We start from the raw sequence: 20,402 nt of genomic DNA, 5'->3' as shown, positions 1-20,402 counted from the left end.
ACGTTTGATAATACATAGTCATATTTAACTAATGTTATATTGGTACATTAATATTGATGGCGAGTGTCAACTTTCTAGCCTCCCTTCAACACCGTGTTTTAGAGAATAACCCAAACATCATAAATATAATAAACGGTCAAGCCAGAAAGATAATGAATAATATGACTCCAGTTTCGTAATATTTTTCCCTTGTTATACATCAAGAAGATGTTTTCTGGTATTAAAAAAACATTTAATAAAGTTTTTTTATTCTTCCAATATTTCTCTACATATTCAATTGGATTTTGTGCAAATTTAAAAAAAAAAAAAGTTATTAGAATGTATGCACCGAAAAGATATCTTCCAACAGGCAGGCTCTGCAACTTCGCAGCACTTTGCAATCAATTTACTGGCAATAGAAATAAAAATATGTTCAACGCAACGGCCCACAAGACTAAGCCCAGCCCGTATTGGAAAATCGGGCTCACAGCTTTGAACAATAACATTAAAAGGCCCAAAATGATGGCCCAGTAAGAAAGAAATCGATCCAACCGAAAAGAAGTGACATAATGTTTTTGACCAAAAATATTAAATATTATAATTAGGCAAAGAAAGTTTATTGATTGAATGAAGAAAGCACGAGAATAAATTTAATATTTCTTTAATATAAGAACTAGTTGAATATTCAATTTGATTCTAAATATAAAATCTTAATCTGTTTTGTTTCTCATATTTTTGTATTTTGTCTCCAAGTAATCTTCATATTGATTGCAAGAATTGTTTCAATACATATGATTAACAAGGATATTTAGAAAAGACAATACTTATTTATTATAAATAACTAATTTAACTAATTTTTTAGTATTTACAAATTAGTTATTTAATTCTTATGTTAACGACATGAACTTGTATAATGTAAAGTATCTTTTAATACAATTTATTCAAGTGTGCACTTTAATTTGCATTATATGTCCAATTGCATTTATGGCAACAAACTCTCATATACAAAAGCAAATGAAAACATTAAACAATATATAACTGCTAATAATATATTAAAAACTCATACACATGGCTTGATTTTTTTAAATCCTTATTTGATTTGCAGTGGGATTAGGTTAATTAATTAATTGTCCAGATCTGATGGCAGCCTTGCTTTTAAATCCTTCCGCAGAATTTTGCCAGAGGCTGCTTTAGGAATAGTGTCTGTGAAAATAACCTTGTGGATTCTCTTGTAATACACCACCTGCCACAAGACAAAGCATATCCTTCAATCAAAATCAATTATTAGGTGATTTGTCTAATTATGAAACTAAACCATACCGACCTTCTCCGAAATCAGAATTTCTCTGCCTCGTTTTAAATTTAAATATTCAAATTAAAATGTTACATCCCAACTACTAAGTCAAATTTGTTCTATCTAAACTATCTAATATCTATCGATAATTAAAATAAAATAAAGCAGGATGAGTTGCCAAGTCATCGTGTGGTTGCTTATCTTAGCACACAAGTTTACAGGCAAGTTGTTACAAATTTAAACGTGCACATTGCATAATATAATATTCCTCATGCTTCTTGATTATTATAAGAAACTCCATAATATTTCTATAATATAAATGTGTTCATCTAAAATGTTTATTTTTTCAGCTAATATTTCCTAACATAAAATTTTCTAATTAATTAACGAAGCTTGTCTAATTAATAACTTTTATTGTGGATAATTTTGATTTTTTAAAAGATAACTAATTTTATTAATTTACGCAATATTGTTATTGGGTGTTTATGATAAAACCGGAGAGTAGTGTATAATTAACTTTGTTAATGGCGTAAAATTTTGACTTCAGATGATTAATTCCGACGTTATATACTCTTCTAGATCTGATGACGGTACGTAAGTTTTATTAATACTTCAAAACGGAACAAAATTTTTGTATGGGACAAGTTTATGAATAAAATATAGTTTCTGGATAGGTTGTTTGGACTAACTCTGGTTTTATGATTTAAAAATTTATAATGGATATAATTTATGAAAATCTTTGAAATTCGATGCACTGAAGATTGAGATTTTTTGGCCAACTACTCTTAATTAAAACCCCAAATTGTTTTTCCCACCTGAAAAGTTCCAAATTCAAATCAAATTTCCTAATTTGTCATGCAAAAAAAAAAAAGGAAATTGTCCCACTGGTAAATTAGAATTAGCATATCCAAATTGAATATCTAATTGTTCACACGAAAAATCTCTAATTTCCTATGTAGTGAAGATTACATTCTCAAATTCCACACTCCCACAAATTTCTCCCAAAATTTCCCCCTAAACAAAGTTCATAAATTTGCCTCTACTGGTTTTTTCCCTATTAATATAAATCAAAGAATCCTAAAAACATCATTTCTCTCCTAATAAGGCTGACCAATCGACCTCTAGACGGAAAAATTAAATCATTAATTACTGGCTTTACGAAGCTCTAACAATTTTATTTGTAATTAATGCTCATACACGATTTATGAAAATCCCACTATTTTTTTTCTGCCAACAAAATCCCTTATATTAAAGTTTTAACTTTTTTAATAATTAATACGTTTCAGACACTTGGAGCCGGCTTTGGTAAGTAATATAACATGTTAATTGGCCTTGAAAAAAAAAAAAATATCAGTCTGTTGACCCGTTTACGAAGCCGGCCACACAAAATCAAAATATGATTTATAATTTTATATCACGTCTGGGACGCAAGCATAACGGAGATCTGATTAACGAAAATAATAAAATAAAAGAGATGGAGAGAGGGAGCGAGGGGGAGATTAAGAACCTGTTGAGAAATGAATTGTTTAATGTCATCCTCAGAGATCTCAGAACCGTTTGACCTCACCACAAATGCCACTGGAAGCTCTCCCGCAGCCTCATCTTTCATCCTGATCAATCCAAATTATGTAAGAATAAATTAATTACCTCATAATGTGTTTGCTTGCTCGAAAATACTTTTTTTTTAAAAAGTACAAAAATCTTTTTTACCTATTTAAATCATTTTTAAAATTATAATTTGTAGAACAGTGTTATATTGAAGGGAAGCATATTCTTTAAAACTTCTAAATGATGATGATGATGATGAAGCTAAGGTAGTGAAATTGAAATTAGAAAGAGGAACTCACGGAACAACGGCAGCATCAGAGATGAACGGGTGGGAGACGAGGAGAGCCTCCAGCTCAGCAGGAGCCACCTGGAAGCCTTTGTATTTGATGATCTCCTTCAAACGGTCCACAATGAACACTTCCCCATCGTCGTCTACGTATCCTATGTCCCCCGTGTGAAGCCATCCTTCTGGGTCTATCGTCGTTTTCGTCGCCTCCGGGTCGTTTAAGTACCCTTACCAACCCCCCACCACAACACATCCAAAGTCAATATCCCACCCACTTTTGCATCTCTGTCTAACTTTATACAAGTCAACAACCTAACGACACGGACACCTCTAATATAAACCAAACCATATATACTTTTAATTTACGACGTGAGCTCTCAGTCATAACGATTAATATACTCCTCTGATCCTTAATATAAGACCTCATTGTTGAGTTGATTTTGATCCTAAATATAAGACCCATTTTTCATATTTATCAATTTTCTCTAAATTACCTTTATGGATACTCCCTCAACCATAATCAAGAAGAAGAAAAGGGCTATTAAGAAAGATGATTATGATATTTTAAGAAAAATATGTCATATTTCTTATAAATAACTAACTTACCTAACTTCCTTAATCTAATCAAATTAATTAAATGGGTCTTATATCAAGGATAGGAGGAGTATCTAAGTATTTGATGGGGTTAGTTAATTTAAATTAAATTTAAATTCAACCATTATTATTATTACCAGCTTCATTAAGTGTAGTTAGTAGTTGGTGCATGCCTTTTTATGCCTCCAGCGGGTTCCATATGTGGCCTCTCTGGGACTGATTTTCGGGCAATAACCTCACCAACCCCCAACGATAATGCATGTCAATTATCTTACTCCATCACTTTTGAGTCTTGTCTTCTTCTTCACCAATTTTGTTTTTTTATGCCCATAAATAATAACAACCTAGGTTCAAAATATAAACTAAACTTTATTGAACAGGTTTGGTTTTTTTTTGTAAGATAACATTTATTTTTGTTTAAATATTTAATGAATTTTTTTCCAATTTTATCTCCAAATATTCTTTTTTTCTCTTTGATTGATTTATTGCATCTTTTTACTTATTATCTTTATTAACAAGAACATATTTGGATAACAAGAACACATGCCTTACAAATTTATTATTTTAAACTTATTTTAACTAATTCTTGATAAACGTGGAATGAATATAGTTTAACTTATATTTTGAACCGGAAAAATATATAACTATATATTTAATATATGAGATGGGATTAATCAGTTCAAATTCAAGCTACAGGTACGTGCAGCTATTCCTATTCATAATCTCGGAATCCTGAATATCTAAGCTTGAGGGGGCATTAAGGGATATTTAGAATCAGCAAAAACTACTTCTAAAAGGTGTTTTCATGTGAATCAAGATAAAACTCATTTTATATATTTATTTTGTATACCACTCAAATACCCTTTAATGTTAAGAACGAGGGAAAACCAAAAAATTCAACATTTGGTGGTTGGTGAGGATGGAGACTCGATGATGATCATCCCTGGAATTGATGTACGTTTCTCTCTCCCTCCCTCCTCTCTCTCTCTCTCTCTCTCTCTATTTGTAGGACGGACATGTATAAAGTTTGCTATTAGATTAAAATTATTCAGAAGTGTTGGTGAGCTTTTTAATAAAATAAATAAACACAACGTCAGTCCATATAAAAGCTTAAGCTAAGATCATAAAAGTGACATACTGTGTAGATCGTTACACACATACATGTCAATAATCAAAATATATAATACCTCCGGTTCTTAATATAAAATCCTATTTAAATTTTATTTTGGTCCTGAATATAAGATCCCAATTTATTTTGTCTCTCATGTTTATATATTTTTTTTCTAAAGTAACCCTTATAATAATGATATTTTAATCAATACACTTGATTAGTAAGAATATTTTAGGAAAGACAACACCTATTTAGGACAAATAACTAACTCAATTTACTTCCTTAATCTCCTCAAATTAGTCAACTGACTCTTATAATTAGAACATGAGGTAGTACTATCAAATAGTGGTCTATTTGTGTCTACGTATATCATCTAAAACTCACCAACCCCACTAGGGTGGTGAACGGTGAGCTGTTTTATAGTTTATTTCGTCACTTTTTTTAAAAAAATCTTCCTTAGGTGACTCGTTTGTCCCACATAGCAAGAATCTTGTCAAGACTGATGCTAGGTCAGGGATTATGTTTCAGGAAAATCTTTTTTCATCCTATGTAAAACCTATTTAAATTATTTTAAAAAATTTAATAAGTTGATTGTTTATTATTATTGTGTAAAAAATGCAATCATTCTTTCCCTAAAATATTCATCTTTTAACTAGTAAGATCTTAAATGGTGGAGTCAAAGGAATAATAGCATATAATCATACTCCTCTGGTCCTTAATATAGGACTCAATTTTTGAATTGGTTTTGATCCTAAATATAAGACCCATTTATTATATTTATCAATTTTTTTTAAATTATCTCTATGGATACTCCATCAACCATAATCAGTTAGAAGAGATAGGGGTATTAAGAAAGATAATTATGGTGTTTTACGAAAAATGTGTTGCTTTTGTTATAATTAACTAATTTACCTAACTTTTTTAATCTAATTAAATTAGTTAAATGAGTTTTATATTAAGAATCGGAGGAGTATAATAGAAATTAGAAAGTAAATTGAACCCTTTTAAACCAAAAACAAAGAAAAAAACAAAAAACACCACCAAGGATGTGAGGTCAGCATGACGGAAAATGTCACCATAAGGACGTCTCCTAATTCCTAGCGCGCATTAGTTGTATGACATACTTTTTAAAGGCACTTCCACGTCTAGCCTAAGGAGATGGGTCACCAAGTTTCATGGGCTCATTTCTTCATTCTCCACGTACCCCTACCTGATGCCTACCTGCTCCTATGTTAGTACCAGGCCCCTTCAATTATTTCCTCCCGTCTATTAATATAAAGAAATTTAATTTAATCTAAAATATAAATATCCCAAATTATTTTGTTTTCAATATGATACATTTTAGCCCCAAACAATGGTTTTTTTAATATCAAATGATAGTTCCAATACACATTATTAACAAGTGTGTTTAAAAAATTAATTAATTCCAAGTAATTTTTTTAATATTAATAAATTAATAATCTAACTCTTATATTAAGTATTAGAAATAGTAATACTAATTATTATTTTCAAATATCACAATAACAAATATTTATTTAACTCGAACAAAAGTGTCTTTAAAATAATAAAAAGGAGTGGTAAAATATTAAAATAATGTGGCAAAATGTCTAAATTCACGAATATCAAGTTATGTCTATAAACTAATTAGATGTTTATAAAATTTATCAACCTGACTTCGTTGTTTCAGGTGATTTTTAATGAGACTGTCCCAATAAAGTTTGATAAATAAAATATATTATTCATAATAAATTCAAAATAATACTATGACTTATTAAGGATTTAATAATTTTTTATTAACATATGTAACAGGACGCCTACCTCATGCATATGGTGTGTGTACATGTTTGGACTTTGGACTTTCCCAATTTTAATGGAAGCGACAATCACAGGCGACATTATGAATCAATTAATTAATAATTTCAACTTAATTAATGATAATAATAATGTGTACCTTTCATAACTTGATTTCCTCTGATGCAGATTTCACCAGCTTTGTTTCTTGGAAGCGAAGCTCCCGTCTCAATGTCCACGATCTTCATCTCTGCGTTCCTTATCAAGCACCCGCACGCACCCGGTTTCATCTCCGCCGGCTCCTTCGCAAACGCCAGGCTTATCGATATAGGGCCACCCTCCGTCATCCCATATCCCTGCTCGTTAATTTCATTTAATCCCTCATTTAACTTTAACTTTAATTCCCTTCTATAATCCATTAAATCAATCGCAATTATATGTGTTTAATGAACATCATTTATTAAATCAACCTGTCCGAGCACGGCGTGTGGAAGCTTAGCCCTCAGAGCTTCTTGTAGCTCCATGCTCACCGGCGCTGCTCCCGTGACGATCATCCTAATGGACGACAGGTCGTACCGATCAACTTCCTCACTCTTCACGATGTTCAATAGGATGGGAGGCACGAACGAGGCCATCGTCACCTTGTAAGTCTCGATCATCCTCAACAGCGTGGTGACGTCGTATTTGCTCACGATCAGAATGGCTGCTCCGGCTCGGATACAACAGAGCAGAATGGAGTTAAGCGCATAGATATGGAACAATGGAAGCACACAGATATGCAAGTCGTCGCTGGTGGTGTACTGATTCGGGTTTTCGCCGTCCACGAGCTGAGCGCCGAAGGTTACCAGATTCTTGTGCGTTAGCATCACACCCTTCGGGACGCCGGAGGTGCCGGAGGAATACGGCAGTGCCACGACGTCGTCAGGGCTGATCTTGACGGCCGGCATATCAGCTTCGTTGGCTTGGGTGAGTTGAGAGAAATGTAAAATACCTTCCTTTTCTGGAAAAGTAGAATCAATGCACATGAGCGAAACGCCATGTGTACCCGCGAAATCCTTGATTTTCTCAACGAAAGCCGCTTGGGTTATGATCAGCTTCGACTTGGACGCCGTGGCTTGTTTTGCCAGCTCGGCCGGAGTGAATAAGGGGTTCGCGGTGGTTACCGCCGCGCCGGCGAAGGAGGCTCCCAGGAAGGCCATAGCGAACTGGGGACAGTTCCGGAGCACCAGCATGATGACATCACCTTGTCGGATGCCGATTTTGCTGAGTCCAGCGGCGACACGGCGGGCGGTGAGCTCAACGTCGGCATAGGTAAAGATCTCGCCGGTGTCGCCGTTGATAAGGCAGGGTCGATCTTTGACCTGAGATATGTTCTCAAAGACGTAGGAGTGGAGAGGAAGGTGGGTTGGAATGTAAATGTCGGGGAGCCTCGACCGGAAGATGAATTCCGTCGGAGGAGCTTCCATTAAAAACTGCAGATCAGTTTGCTGAACACACAAAGAGAAAGAAGGGAGAGAGAGAAATGAAGTAGGAGATTAGAACAATACGATGTGAAAATGGAGGTTGGTGGGTATGGGTATGGGTGTGTGGGATTCCCCCTTATTAGTGGCACCAAATAGCTAGAATAAATACTAATGATGTTGGTGGATTGTGACATCACAGATTATTTACAAGGAGAATCACAGATTTCGGTCAGTATGTATAAGGATTAAAAAATTTAATCAATTTATCAATAACATTTAGCATTTTTTTTGCCAACCAATAATATTTATAACATTTAAACCTATCATCTATATGTTGCCCAAAAAAGAAAAAAAACCTCATCATCAATACAATATTCGTATATTTTTCTTTTCTTCAAAATTGTTGGAACAACAATTCCTAATCCCTTTCAACTTAACTAATTAGATGTGGAATTTGTAATCGAGTCTCTTAAACATGTTGTTAAGAGGTTAATCCCTAGCAATGCAAAAAAAAAAAAATTGTTCGGAAAAAATAGTGACTTGTGAAATTTCTACACCTTTAAACTAATTAGTCCTTGGCTTTGTCCTACATGATCCACAATATGCCTTATATTTTGTGAAAGGTGTATATTTAAATAATTAATGACTTATAAATTAAAAAAGATGGAGCACAGTTTTTTCAAAGGAATAATTAATATACTATATATAGAAAATTAGGGCAAATTTTCCAAAATGTTCCGACAGAATGAAGGGGAGGGATGAATACATTGGCAATTTCATTGAAAATGAAAGAAAGCTCAAACTTGATTTAAAATTTTTGAATTTATTAACTCTATAATCAAAATATCTGTTACATATATAATATCACAGGCGAATCAGTTAATATGAAAAAACTAACATAAAATAAACTCGGACCATGTAATAGTTAACAGAATGTTTAATTACAATTGTCATTCAATGAATTAATTAATCATGGATGTTAAGAATATAGTGGGCTCAAGTATAAAACAGCCCAGCAGACTAAAGCCCAAACTGATCAAGTCCAAATAATTATTTCTAGTATGTTCTATTCATGATGTACAATAGTAGACACGTGTAATCATCTCTTGTAAAATAGGGTTTTTCCCTTGTCTATATAAAGAATAGTAAAAGGCCTTGGATGGTGCGCCTCTTTTCAGAACAATTCTATCCATTACAATCTTCTCTTGGTATCAGAGCCGAGCTGGTTAATAACCAATGGCTGCTTCCAATGCACCAAGTGAGTCACACAACAACCCTAGCTCACCAAACAATGCCCTGACTAAGAATGACGAGAGCTCTTTTGTCTCTGCCTCCATCTTAGCTAAACTTACAGAAAAGAACTCCCATACACAGCCTTGCTCTGTCAAGTTGGACATATTTAATTATTCTCTGTGGGTCACACATGTTCTTCCCTTTATCAAAGGTCACAAACTGGAAGGGTTCATAAATGGAACCAGGCGATGTCCATCTCAGTTTATTACAGAGGGAGATACAACGAAGATAAACCCAGCTTTTGAGGACTGGGTTGCAGCTGACCAACTCTTATTTGGATGGCTTCTAAACTCAATGACACTGGAGATCTCTGCTGAAATGACCTCTGTGTCAACTTCTGCTGGACTTTGGCTTGCTGCAAAAGAGATTGCTGGTGCACAAACCAAGTCACGGCTTCTTCTTCTTCTTCGTTCTGAGCTTCAAAGGACCAGGAAAGGATCTATGAAGATACCTGAATATCTTGCGAAAATGAAGACCTTAGCTGAGCAACTATCTATCGCTGGAAGTCCACTGCCTCTATCAGATCTGATTATTCAAGTTCTTGATGGTTTAGACGGAGACTACAACCCAATAGTTGTTCAACTTTCAAACCGAGCTGATGAACTAAGCTGGATTGAGCTGCAGTCTCAACTTTACACTTATGAAAGCCGTTTGGAGCAACTTCAACAAATTTCTAAACTTTTGCTCACTTTGCCAACTATGCTCGGGTTGATGATGCAGTTTCTTCCAGATCTGATCAAAGCTCCTTTTTCAGAACAAATTGGCGTGGAGGCAGAGGAAATAGAGGACGAAGGGGCAGAGGCAGAACTGGACGTGGTCCTGGCAGAAACAACAATAACAACAACAATGAGGGTCCTCCAAAATGTCAACTCTGTCAAAGGGTTGGTCATATAGTTGAAAACTGTTTTTATCGATTTGACAGATCTTTTGTTCCTTCAGGAAGCAGAAAGATGACCAGAAACACATACTCTGACTTAGACAGTGCTTATTGGGCCTATCCTGAAACTGTTAATGATGATGCTTGGTACATGGATAGTGGAGCTACAAGCCACGTGACTAATGACATCAACAAGATTGAAAATGCTTCTGATCCTAATGGTAAGATGAATATTATTGTTGGTGATGGTTTTAAATTAGGAGCTCGAAAAATTGGTTCTTCAACTATTCAGAATATTGGTAATCAGAAGGTTAAACTGAATAAAATTCTTTATACTCCAGACATTAAAAAGAATTTGCTCAGTGTATATCAAGTGGCTCATGATAACAAGGCTGATGTGATTTTTAATACTAGAGGTGTTTCTGTGAAGAACCAGGAAACAGGGCAGGTAGTGTTGCAGGGAAAACCAAATAGTGGAGGCATGTTTCGAGTGCTGGACTTGAAGGAAAATGAAAAGAAGAAAGACTTGATTCTGGCGGCAGAAGAAGATGTTAATTCAGTATCTAGTTTTAAACCTTTTAGTAGAACTTTTTGGCATTGTAGGCTTGGTCATCCTAGTGACAAGGTTCTGGATAGACTCATTGCAGAATGTAACTTGAAAGTTTCTATTAGCAATGAAAATGAACCCAGTTTTTGTGAATCCTGCAAATATGGAAAAATGCACTCCCTACCATTCAAAGTCTCTACTTCACATGCATCTAAACCATTAGAATTAATACACACTGATCTGTGGGGACCCTCACCACTTCAGTCTATGAATGGTTTTCGCTACTATATACTATTTGTGGATGATTACAATAGATATTCCTGGATTTTTCCCTTGAAAACTAAAGATGAAGCACTTCATATGTTTATTCAGTTCAAGAATTTTGCTGAAAAACAATTTGAGAGCAAGATTAAGATTATCCAAAGTGACTGGGGAGGAGAATATAGAAAATTTTGTAAGGTCTTAAACGAATCAGGCATTCACTTTAGACACTCATGTCCACATACATCTCCACAGAATGGAAGAGCAGAAAGAAAACACAGACACATTGTGGAAATGGGCTTGACTCTCCTAGCACAGGCTAAAATGCCTCTTTTCTACTGGTGGGAAGCATTTCACACTGCCTCTGAGTTAATAAATCGACTTCCATCGGCTGTTCTGGGTGGAATCTCACCATTTTTCAGACTCACTGGAAAACTTCCAGATTATGAACAACTCAAGATATTTGGCACAGCTTGTTACCCATGTCTTAGGCCGTACAATGAACACAAATTACAATTCAGAACAATCAAGTGTGTGTTTATTGGTTACAGCAACAATCACAAAGGTTACAAATGCCTAAGTCCAACCGGAAGAGTTTATATATCTAGACATGTGGTTTTTAATGAGCATGACTTTCCTTTTTCTGCAGGTTTTCTAAATAAGAATAAAATACCTGAAGAAGAAGTGCATCCCAAGTCCTTTTTTCAATCAGCCCTGTCGTCTGTTCCAAGAACTTGTCCTGCTAGTGATTGTCATGAGGAACACTCTAACCAGCCTGCTTCGGTTCAAGATGAACCAGTCACAAGTTCTCTTCCGGTTCTGGATCCAATCCCTGCACAAGTTGAACAGAGCAATATTCAGGAATATGCAACACAGCCTATTAATTCAGCAAATGAAGATTTGCAACCTTCATTGACTATGTCTCCTACACGCAGTCAAGAAGAAAGGAACAGTCCTATATCAACATCAACAACAGTCAATGAATCTCCAATCAGACATCAAATGGTGACTAGAAGTAAATCTGGGATCTACAAACCCAAACAACCATACATTGGAACTGTCATGACCAGTATAGATCCTTTAAAAGAACCTGTCAATATCAAAGAAGCACTGAACTCTATCGAATGGAGACAGGCAATGCAGAATGAATATAAGGCTCTTATGCTGAATCATACCTGGGTCCTAGTTCCCTATGATGGTAGAAGGAAATTGGTGGACTGTAAGTGGGTTTTCAAATCTAAACCTTTACCTGATGGATCTGGTTACAAGCCTAAAGCCAGACTAGTTGCTAAAGGTTTTCAACAAAGACCAGGTGAAGATTTCGACGAGACTTTCAGTCCAGTTTTGAAGACTTCTACACTGAGGTTTGTTCTGTCTCTAGCTGTCACATTTGGCTGGAAAATTAGACAACTAGATATTAATAATGCCTTTCTCAATGGTGATTTACAAGAACAAGTTCTGATGAAACAACCTGAGGGTTTTATATCCTCTAAGCATCCTAATCATGTATGCTTGTTAAGGAAGGCTCTTTATGGTTTAAAACAAGCCCCTAGAGCTTGGTTTGAGAAATTAAGGTTTACACTGAAGAACTGGGGATTTACTCACTCTAAGTGTGATACCTCTCTGTTTTTCCTGAAACGTCCTGAATGTGTCATGTTTGTTCTTATTTATGTGGATGATATAGTGGTTACTGGTAACTCACCAAGGGCTCTTGAACTGTTTATCAAACAACTCAACTCATGTTTTGCTCTCAAAGATCTCGGTCAGTTACATCATTTTCTGGGAATTGAAGCGTACAGAGACGACACTGGTCTATATCTGAAGCAAAGCAAATATATCTTGTCTATCCTGGACAGATTTCATATGTCTAACTGTTCTACAGTTCCAACTCCTATGGTAATCAACAGACATTACTCAAAGGACGACGGGATGCCCTTTCAAGATCCAACTATGTATAGACAAGCAATTGGGGCCTTGCAGTACCTAACTAATACCAGGCCAGATATCATGTTTGCAGTCAACAAATTAAGTCAATTTTTATCATCACCGACAGTCATTCATTGGCAAGCACTCAAACGGATTTTTCGGTACCTGAAAGGAACCATGAATTTGGCGTTGCACATCAAGCCGAGTACTCATCTCAACTTACAAGGCTTCTCGGATGCCGATTGGGCGGTTTGCCCCGATGATCGACGCTCGGTCGGTGGGTACTGCGTCTTCTTAGGAGACTCTCTAATCTCCTGGTCTGCCAAGAAGCAACATGTTGTGGCACGATCTTCGGCTGAATCTGAATACAGAGCACTGGCTAATTTAGCTACTGAACTCGCCTGGTACCAATCCCTCTTCGCTGAGCTTGGAGTCCGACTGAAACAGCCACCGATTGCATGGTGCGATAACCTAAGTGCTGCGGCCTTAGCATCTAATCCGATTTTTCACGCCCGTTCGAAGCACATAGAACTTGATGTTCATTATCTCAGAGACAGAGTCATCGATTGGCACCTCACAGTCAGATATGTTCCTTCATCTGAGCAGCTCGCTGACATCTTTACCAAGGCCTTATCACAATCGAAGCTCTGGGCTTTTAGAGACAAACTAGGCCTCATTCATTCACCGAGGCCCAGTTTGACGGGGGATGTTAAGAATATAGTGGGCTCAAGTATAAAACAGCCCAGCAGACTAAAGCCCAAACTGATCAAGTCCAAATAATTATTTCTAGTATGTTCTATTCATGATGTACAATAGTAGACACGTGTAATCATCTCTTGTAAAATAGGGTTTTTCCCTTGTCTATATAAAGAATAGTAAAAGGCCTTGGATGGTGCGCCTCTTTTCAGAACAATTCTATCCATTACAATCTTCTCTATGGAAAATAGTTTTTTGGGAAAAAATTATAGAAAATATTTACGATTTAAAAGGTTTTTCAGTTTCATTAAAGACAGCAGGAAGTCATTATGTCACTCGCTGTGCGGTAATCGAAATTCAAAATGCGTTGATGGTAATACGAAGCATGAACACATACATATAGAAACATCACATTAGTAAAGTATGATAATATATTTATTACAATTTTCAAAATGGAATGATATTTACGATATAATTATTTTAAATTATACTTCTTCAGTCTTTAATGTATGAGCTAATTGAGGAGTTGATATTAGTCCTATATGTAAAACCTACTACTTCCGGTCCTAATTATAAGATCTCGTTTGTAATCTACAAACGAGATCTTATAATTAGAACCAGAGGTAATATTTCACATGTTTATCAATTTTTTTCAAATTAACCCTATTAATATTCATCTAACAATAATTAAAAGAGAGAGGGAGAATTAAAAAAATGCTTAGTGTAGTTTACAAAAATATATATTATATTAACTAATTTAACTAATATCCTTAATCTATTTAAATTAGTCAATTAGGTCCATTAGAAAATGGTATTTCTTAGATTAACTAGTTTAATCAAATAAAAATTACACATATAGTTCGTCATTGAAAAATAGGTAGATCAACGGACATAAAAGGGGAGACAATAACATATGAGAATAACCGGACAGAAGCCTTGATAGTTTAACGTGCATTATTATTTTTTTGCAAAAAAAAAAAAAAACACACACACACACATTATTTTTAGGGAGAATTACGATGAGGTCTCAAAGAAAAAAATAATTACAAAATAAGTTTCAAAAGTTGTCATTTCTTATTCTGAAAATTATCATTACAAGTCGTTTGTTGGGACTTTTTAGTAATTATTTTTTTCTTTAAAATCTCATTGTAATTCTCTTTTATTTTTAATATTTAACCATTTAACAATTCATTATCTAATCTGGTCAACCTGTATATGGGAGACTATGAGGTGTGGGAGGAGGGCTGGCTGAACATGGAATCCTTATGAAAATTTATAAAGTCTATACGCTTCAATTATCATCTTAAAAAGAATTAATTAAGAAGATAGAAGAGATCACATACTTCAAATATTAAACAATAATCGTCAAATTATTTAATTATGGTGATGACTAACCACTATGCACCATTATCATCATTCTCTTTCTATATGTATAAATTCCTGAAAAATTTATTGCGATTCATAAATTGTAAATGACGTGATTTATTATATTATATTATATTATATATATTAACATAAATGATTATATGTGATTTTTAATCGGAGTGAAATTCTAATTTTAAAATTCAAAACCCCAAATGTAGATTCTCTGGTTTTAGAAAATTATATTTACTATTCTACATAAGCCAAGCCATGGCTCAAAAAAATTGCTTTTATATATTAGAAAAAGATGGTGATGATGATACACTGATGATATCGATAAATTAACTTATATTATCAGATAACCTAAAAACGTTTTGGAGTCAGTGTCACGTACCCTTGGAAAGTCTTGATGGCAGATTCCTCACTTTTAAAACTACTACCCAATCCTACTTTCTGTTTTAATTATAAAATCTGATTTACATTGTAAATTGTATTATAAATTAAATCTTATAACTAAAACTGGAGGTAATATTTACGAAATAAAATTGGTGACTTTTCAATTTTTCATTATCAAGTCATAGGTCATTGCCCTTGAATACAACTACTTAAAAAAAACTATTCATATTACGCGAATAAAAAAATTACCATTCTGGTCCTTAATATAAATCATTTGTAGTACATTTTCGTATAAAAAATGTATTAAATTGATTTTTTAAAATTTTACTCTTATTAAAATTGACAACAACAAAAAAAAAGCTTGCCACATAGTTGAGGATGGACCTGGAGACAACTCATTATAAGACAATTTTCTCCTCATAATATTCACCCTTTTAATACTTAAATGATAATAATATTTTGCCGCCCTTTTAATATTTCGGGGTCATCATCAGCGTGCCTAGAAAAAAATCAAGATTAAAATTATGCACCTTGACCTTTAATTTCATCATTCATTTGAGCGAACTTATGTCACTATTTTAGTATAGCTTAAATGTATACTTGTTTTTTGTGTTTGGAACTATTCTTGGGAGTTCCGCATCACATTTCTTTTTTGGGGGAAAAAAAAGCTTCATGGGCCTACCAAACCGGGCCTCAACATTGGCAGGGAGTTTCATATTGGGCCTAGCAGGCATCACTCGTTGGGGAGCCTTGCTCTTAGGTCTTTGCGCAGAATCTTGCCGGAGGGTGACCTTGGAATAGAGCCCACGAAGAAGACCCTCTTGATTCTCTTGTAATACACCACCTGTCGCACAAAAAACCCAAATTTGTTTCACCCAAAAATGAAACCCAAGCTTAACTCACATATTTAACACAAATTCTAATATTCATTAAATAAATCATATATACTCTTAATATCCTCCCTCCCTTCCTCATTTGATTATGATTGAGGGAGCATCCATAGTGGTAATTTAAAATAAATTAATAAATATGATAAATAAGTCTTATATTTTGGTCCAAAATTAATTCAAGAATTAGGTCATATATTAAGAACCGGAAGAGTATCTTAGAAACTTTATTACAAGTAAGAGGGACATTATTTTGAGGAAAACAAAAAACAAAAAAATCTCTCAAAGAACGATCATTATGGCCTGTTTCTTGAAGCATGCAGAGCAGAAATAAATTCCTTTTTTAACAAAATTATTCTGAGACGCACTTGAGACCATTTTAACAAAGGAATAGAAACATTATAGGACAAAATTAAGTGATGTGATTACACGTTTAAAAGTATAAGTACCTTCTCAGAGATGTACTCCATGATTTGATCTTCAGAGATGTTGAAACCTTCTGATTTCACAACAAACGCAACAGGAGCCTCTCCTGCAACTTCATCTTTCATCCTGAAACCAACCAACCAGCCAGCCAGCCAGCCAGCCCTAGTTAGTTATAAATTAGTAAATTACAAATATTTGATTCTTCAATTTATGATATAAAATGCATGGGATGAGGAAGAAAGAAGCTAAGGAAATATGTAGATACGGGAGAACAGCAGCATCAGAAATGGAAGGATGAGAAAGAAGAAGAGCTTCAAGCTCAGCAGGAGCAACTTGAAAGCCCTTGTATTTGATGACTTCCTTTAAACGATCCACTATGAACAGCTCTTCATCATCGTCCACATATCCAATATCACCTGTGTGCAGCCATCCTCTTTCATCTATTGTTCTCTTTGTTGCTTCTGAATCGTTTACATAACCTGCACACCAAGTGTTTGTTTCTGTCACTCTCCATCATTTCTCATCCCAACTCTCTGCATGTGTGTGTGTGTGTGTAGTTGCCGCGTTGTTACTGACGCACCTTTCATAATCTGATTGCCTCGAACACAAATCTCGCCCGCTTGATTCCGGGCAAGGGATATGCCAGTCTCAGGATCAACGATCTTCATCTCAGCGTTTCTTACTATGCTCCCGCACGCACCTGATTTCACCTCGCAAGCCTCTTTAGCAAACGCTAGGCTCATGGCCACCGCTGGACCAGCCTCCGTCATCCCATAAGCCTGCACTTTCACATCTCTTACTTCAAATTAAATGTAAATCTATGCAATTACTTACATTGGAAAATGAACAGCTAGCTTGGTCCCGCTTCTGCGAGTCATTAACGTACATTTGCATGCACTGAAAACCAATGAACAAAACTTACCTGTGCAAGACTAGCGTTAGGAAGCTTAGCCTTCACTGCATCTTCAAGCTCTTTCCGCAAGGGGGCTGCCCCGCACATGATCATCCTTATCGACGAGACGTCGTATTGTTGCAGGTTTGGGTAATTAACTATGGCCAGCAGAATCGGCGGCACGAACGGCGCAACCGTTACGTTGTGTTTCTGAACCAACTCTAACATCGTCGCTATTTCAAACTTGGGTATGATCAAAATAGCAGCACCGACTCGAAGCCCACATAGTAGAATGGTAAACAACGAATAACTGTGGAACAGAGGACAAACGCAAGCAATCACATCCTCCTTCTCCAAATACAAATTAGGGTTTTCTCCGTCAACCAGTTGAGCCACATTTGTGACCAGGCCTTTGTGGGTTAGCATCACTCCCTTGGGAAGCCCTGTGGTGCCTGATGAATAAGGCATCGCGACGACGTCTTCCGTAGATATCGTCACCGGAGGGATATTATTCTTCTCGGCCTTCATCAAATCGGAGAACCGTACGAAATTAGACATAATATCCTCCTGCGGCAGGGTTGCCTCGTCATCGTCGATAAGCACCAGTTTGACGTTGTTGTCTCTCGCGAAATCCTTAACCTTCTCGAGCAAGGACTCGTGCGTGATGATCAGCGTGGTGTTTGAAGCGGTGGCTTGCTTTTCGACCTCCGCTACGGTGTAAAATGGGTTGGCCGTCGTGACGATGACTCCGAGGGAGGAAGCTCCGAGGAAGGAGAAGACGAATTCGGGACAGTTCTGAAGGAGAAGCATGATGACGTGGCCTTGTCGGACCCCAAGGTCGTTGAGAGCGGAGGCGACTTTTGCGGCAATAAGCTGGACATCGGCGTAGGTGAATGTCTGGTTGGTTTTGGTGTTGATCAAACAGGGACGGTGTTTGAATTGCAAAAAATTCTGGAAACAATAAGAATGAAGTGGGAGGTGGGTCGGGATGCAAATATCAGGCAGTTTAGAACGGAAAATGAATTCATCATCACATGCAATTCCTGTTTCCGCTTCCGTTTCCATTTGTTGTTTGGTGGCCTTGAATTTGAGAAGCTCCATATATGGGGACCAAGCGAGTGAATTAGAGCCCGTTATGGTTTCAGAAAGGAGCTCGATATTTGATGAAAACGTACGTGGAGAATAAGGAAGAGGTCAAGGTGGACACTTGTCAGCGTATAAATCCCAGTTTCAAATTCTACCAATGTCTACTCTCAACTTATATACTCCTCCGGTCCTAATTATAAGACCCAATTGACTTATTTGAGGAGATTAAGGAAGTAAGTTAAATTGGTTATTTATAATAAATAAGTGTTGTCATTCCTAAAATATCCTTGCTAATTAAGTATATTGGCTAAAACTATCATTATTAGAAGGATTATCTTGGAAAAAAATATATAAATATAAGAGATAAAATGGATTGGAGTCTTATAATTAGGACCAAATAAAAAGTTAAATTGGGTTTTATAATAAGGACCGGAAGAGTATCCCAGTTTTCTTCCATCTTCTGCCTAATGCTGAAGGCCTTTTTCTTCGTTTCTGGAAAAAAAAAATGGATCGAATTAAAAAGTCAAAAGAAACTTCCACGTGTACTAAAGACACTAAACGGCGCTCACATATGTACAAAATGGGACTTGGATTCTCTCCACTTTCAAATTCATACAAAATGACCCAATTAATATCTTTTACTTTGTATATAAAATATATATATATATATATATATCTCTCTCTCTCACCTTTAAGTCTCTTGCTTTGACTCCAATTTATGATCTCCATAACAGCCTAGCTTTCTCCAATTTCCATGCTCTTTATTACTCTTCCAGTACTATTTATAAGGCAGAGAGAGAATGTTCTTTTTGTGTTATTTATAAGTTACTTCATTAAAGTTTTAGTATGAATGTACTATTTTATTTTTCATTTATTATAGTGTAAATTATTATAGTGTAAATAATTATTTTTTAAAAATGTATATATATTAAATAAGGATAAAATTAAAAAGTCATCATATTTTAATGAAGAGTTAACACGGTTTAAGATTTTTCTTAGTCTATACAAAATATGTTGGAAGTGCTTTATAAATAGAACCAAAGCTTTTAGCCCACTGTTTCAATTCGATCTATATACTACCACCAACCTTCTGTTGGTTACTGTGTCCCCTGATTTTTTTTTTTTAATTTACTTGATCATTGATGAGCTTAATTAAAAGTATTTCCCCTAAAAACATTTTCCGCGTTTACCTTTCTTTTTCTTTTTCTTTTTTTGATAGAAAAAGGATTGCTCCTTTTTCTTTTACCTTGAAAAGCTGAAACCTTTTTAGTCTAACTAGCATGTAATCTAAATAATAGGATTTTGTTGTCATAATTCAAACAAATATTCCTTATAAAGGATTTGGATTCACAATCTCACATTTAACAAGATTTAAGAGAAACTTTTAGTGTTATCGGATTGCAAAATCCCAACATTCAAGAAATTAGGATTTCACATAATGTTTCGAGAATTTTTATAATCCACTTGAGAAATTAACCAAAGTAGTTGGATGGTTACAAATAACAAACTACTTTCTTTTCTATAGTTAAAAATAAATAAATATCTATTTATTTTATACTTCCTCGTTCTTTTTTATAAGAAACCATCAAAATCGCATGGTTCAAAATGCTAATTAAATTTAGTTAAAAAGAATAAATGCTAATATATACAGACACGTAGATTCAATTATACCTTATTATATTTATAC

The 20,402-nt window shown here is 35.1% G+C and overlaps 2 protein-coding genes across 2 annotated transcripts; both read right to left on the bottom strand.

The window, feature by feature from the left end:
* Positions 1 to 895: 895 nt before the first annotated feature.
* On the bottom strand, positions 896 to 8,189 carry LOC114753069 (4-coumarate--CoA ligase-like). The gene is made up of 5 exons (XM_028941737.1): positions 7,074 to 8,189; positions 6,764 to 6,959; positions 3,121 to 3,334; positions 2,781 to 2,883; positions 896 to 1,222 (listed from the first exon to the last, which is right to left on the bottom strand). Exons 1-5 carry the CDS (start codon positions 8,067 to 8,069, stop codon positions 1,103 to 1,105), a joined length of 1,629 nt encoding a protein of 542 aa, XP_028797570.1. The 5' UTR covers positions 8,070 to 8,189; the 3' UTR covers positions 896 to 1,102.
* A 7,968-nt stretch (positions 8,190 to 16,157) lies between these two features.
* On the bottom strand, positions 16,158 to 18,694 carry LOC114753071 (4-coumarate--CoA ligase 1-like). The gene is made up of 5 exons (XM_028941739.1): positions 17,660 to 18,694; positions 17,318 to 17,516; positions 17,003 to 17,216; positions 16,761 to 16,863; positions 16,158 to 16,268 (listed from the first exon to the last, which is right to left on the bottom strand). The coding sequence occupies exons 1-5, from the start codon at positions 18,692 to 18,694 to the stop codon at positions 16,158 to 16,160; spliced, it is 1,662 nt and encodes a 553-aa protein (XP_028797572.1).
* Between the last annotated feature and the right edge of the window lie 1,708 nt (positions 18,695 to 20,402).

This window comes from Neltuma alba, unplaced genomic scaffold, assembly GCF_004799145.2.
Source record: "Neltuma alba isolate B1F8T4 unplaced genomic scaffold, ASM479914v2 tig00007660_pilon, whole genome shotgun sequence".
NCBI classification, from domain to species: domain Eukaryota; kingdom Viridiplantae; phylum Streptophyta; class Magnoliopsida; order Fabales; family Fabaceae; genus Neltuma; species Neltuma alba.
This window is presented reverse-complemented; position numbering and strand designations above follow the sequence as displayed.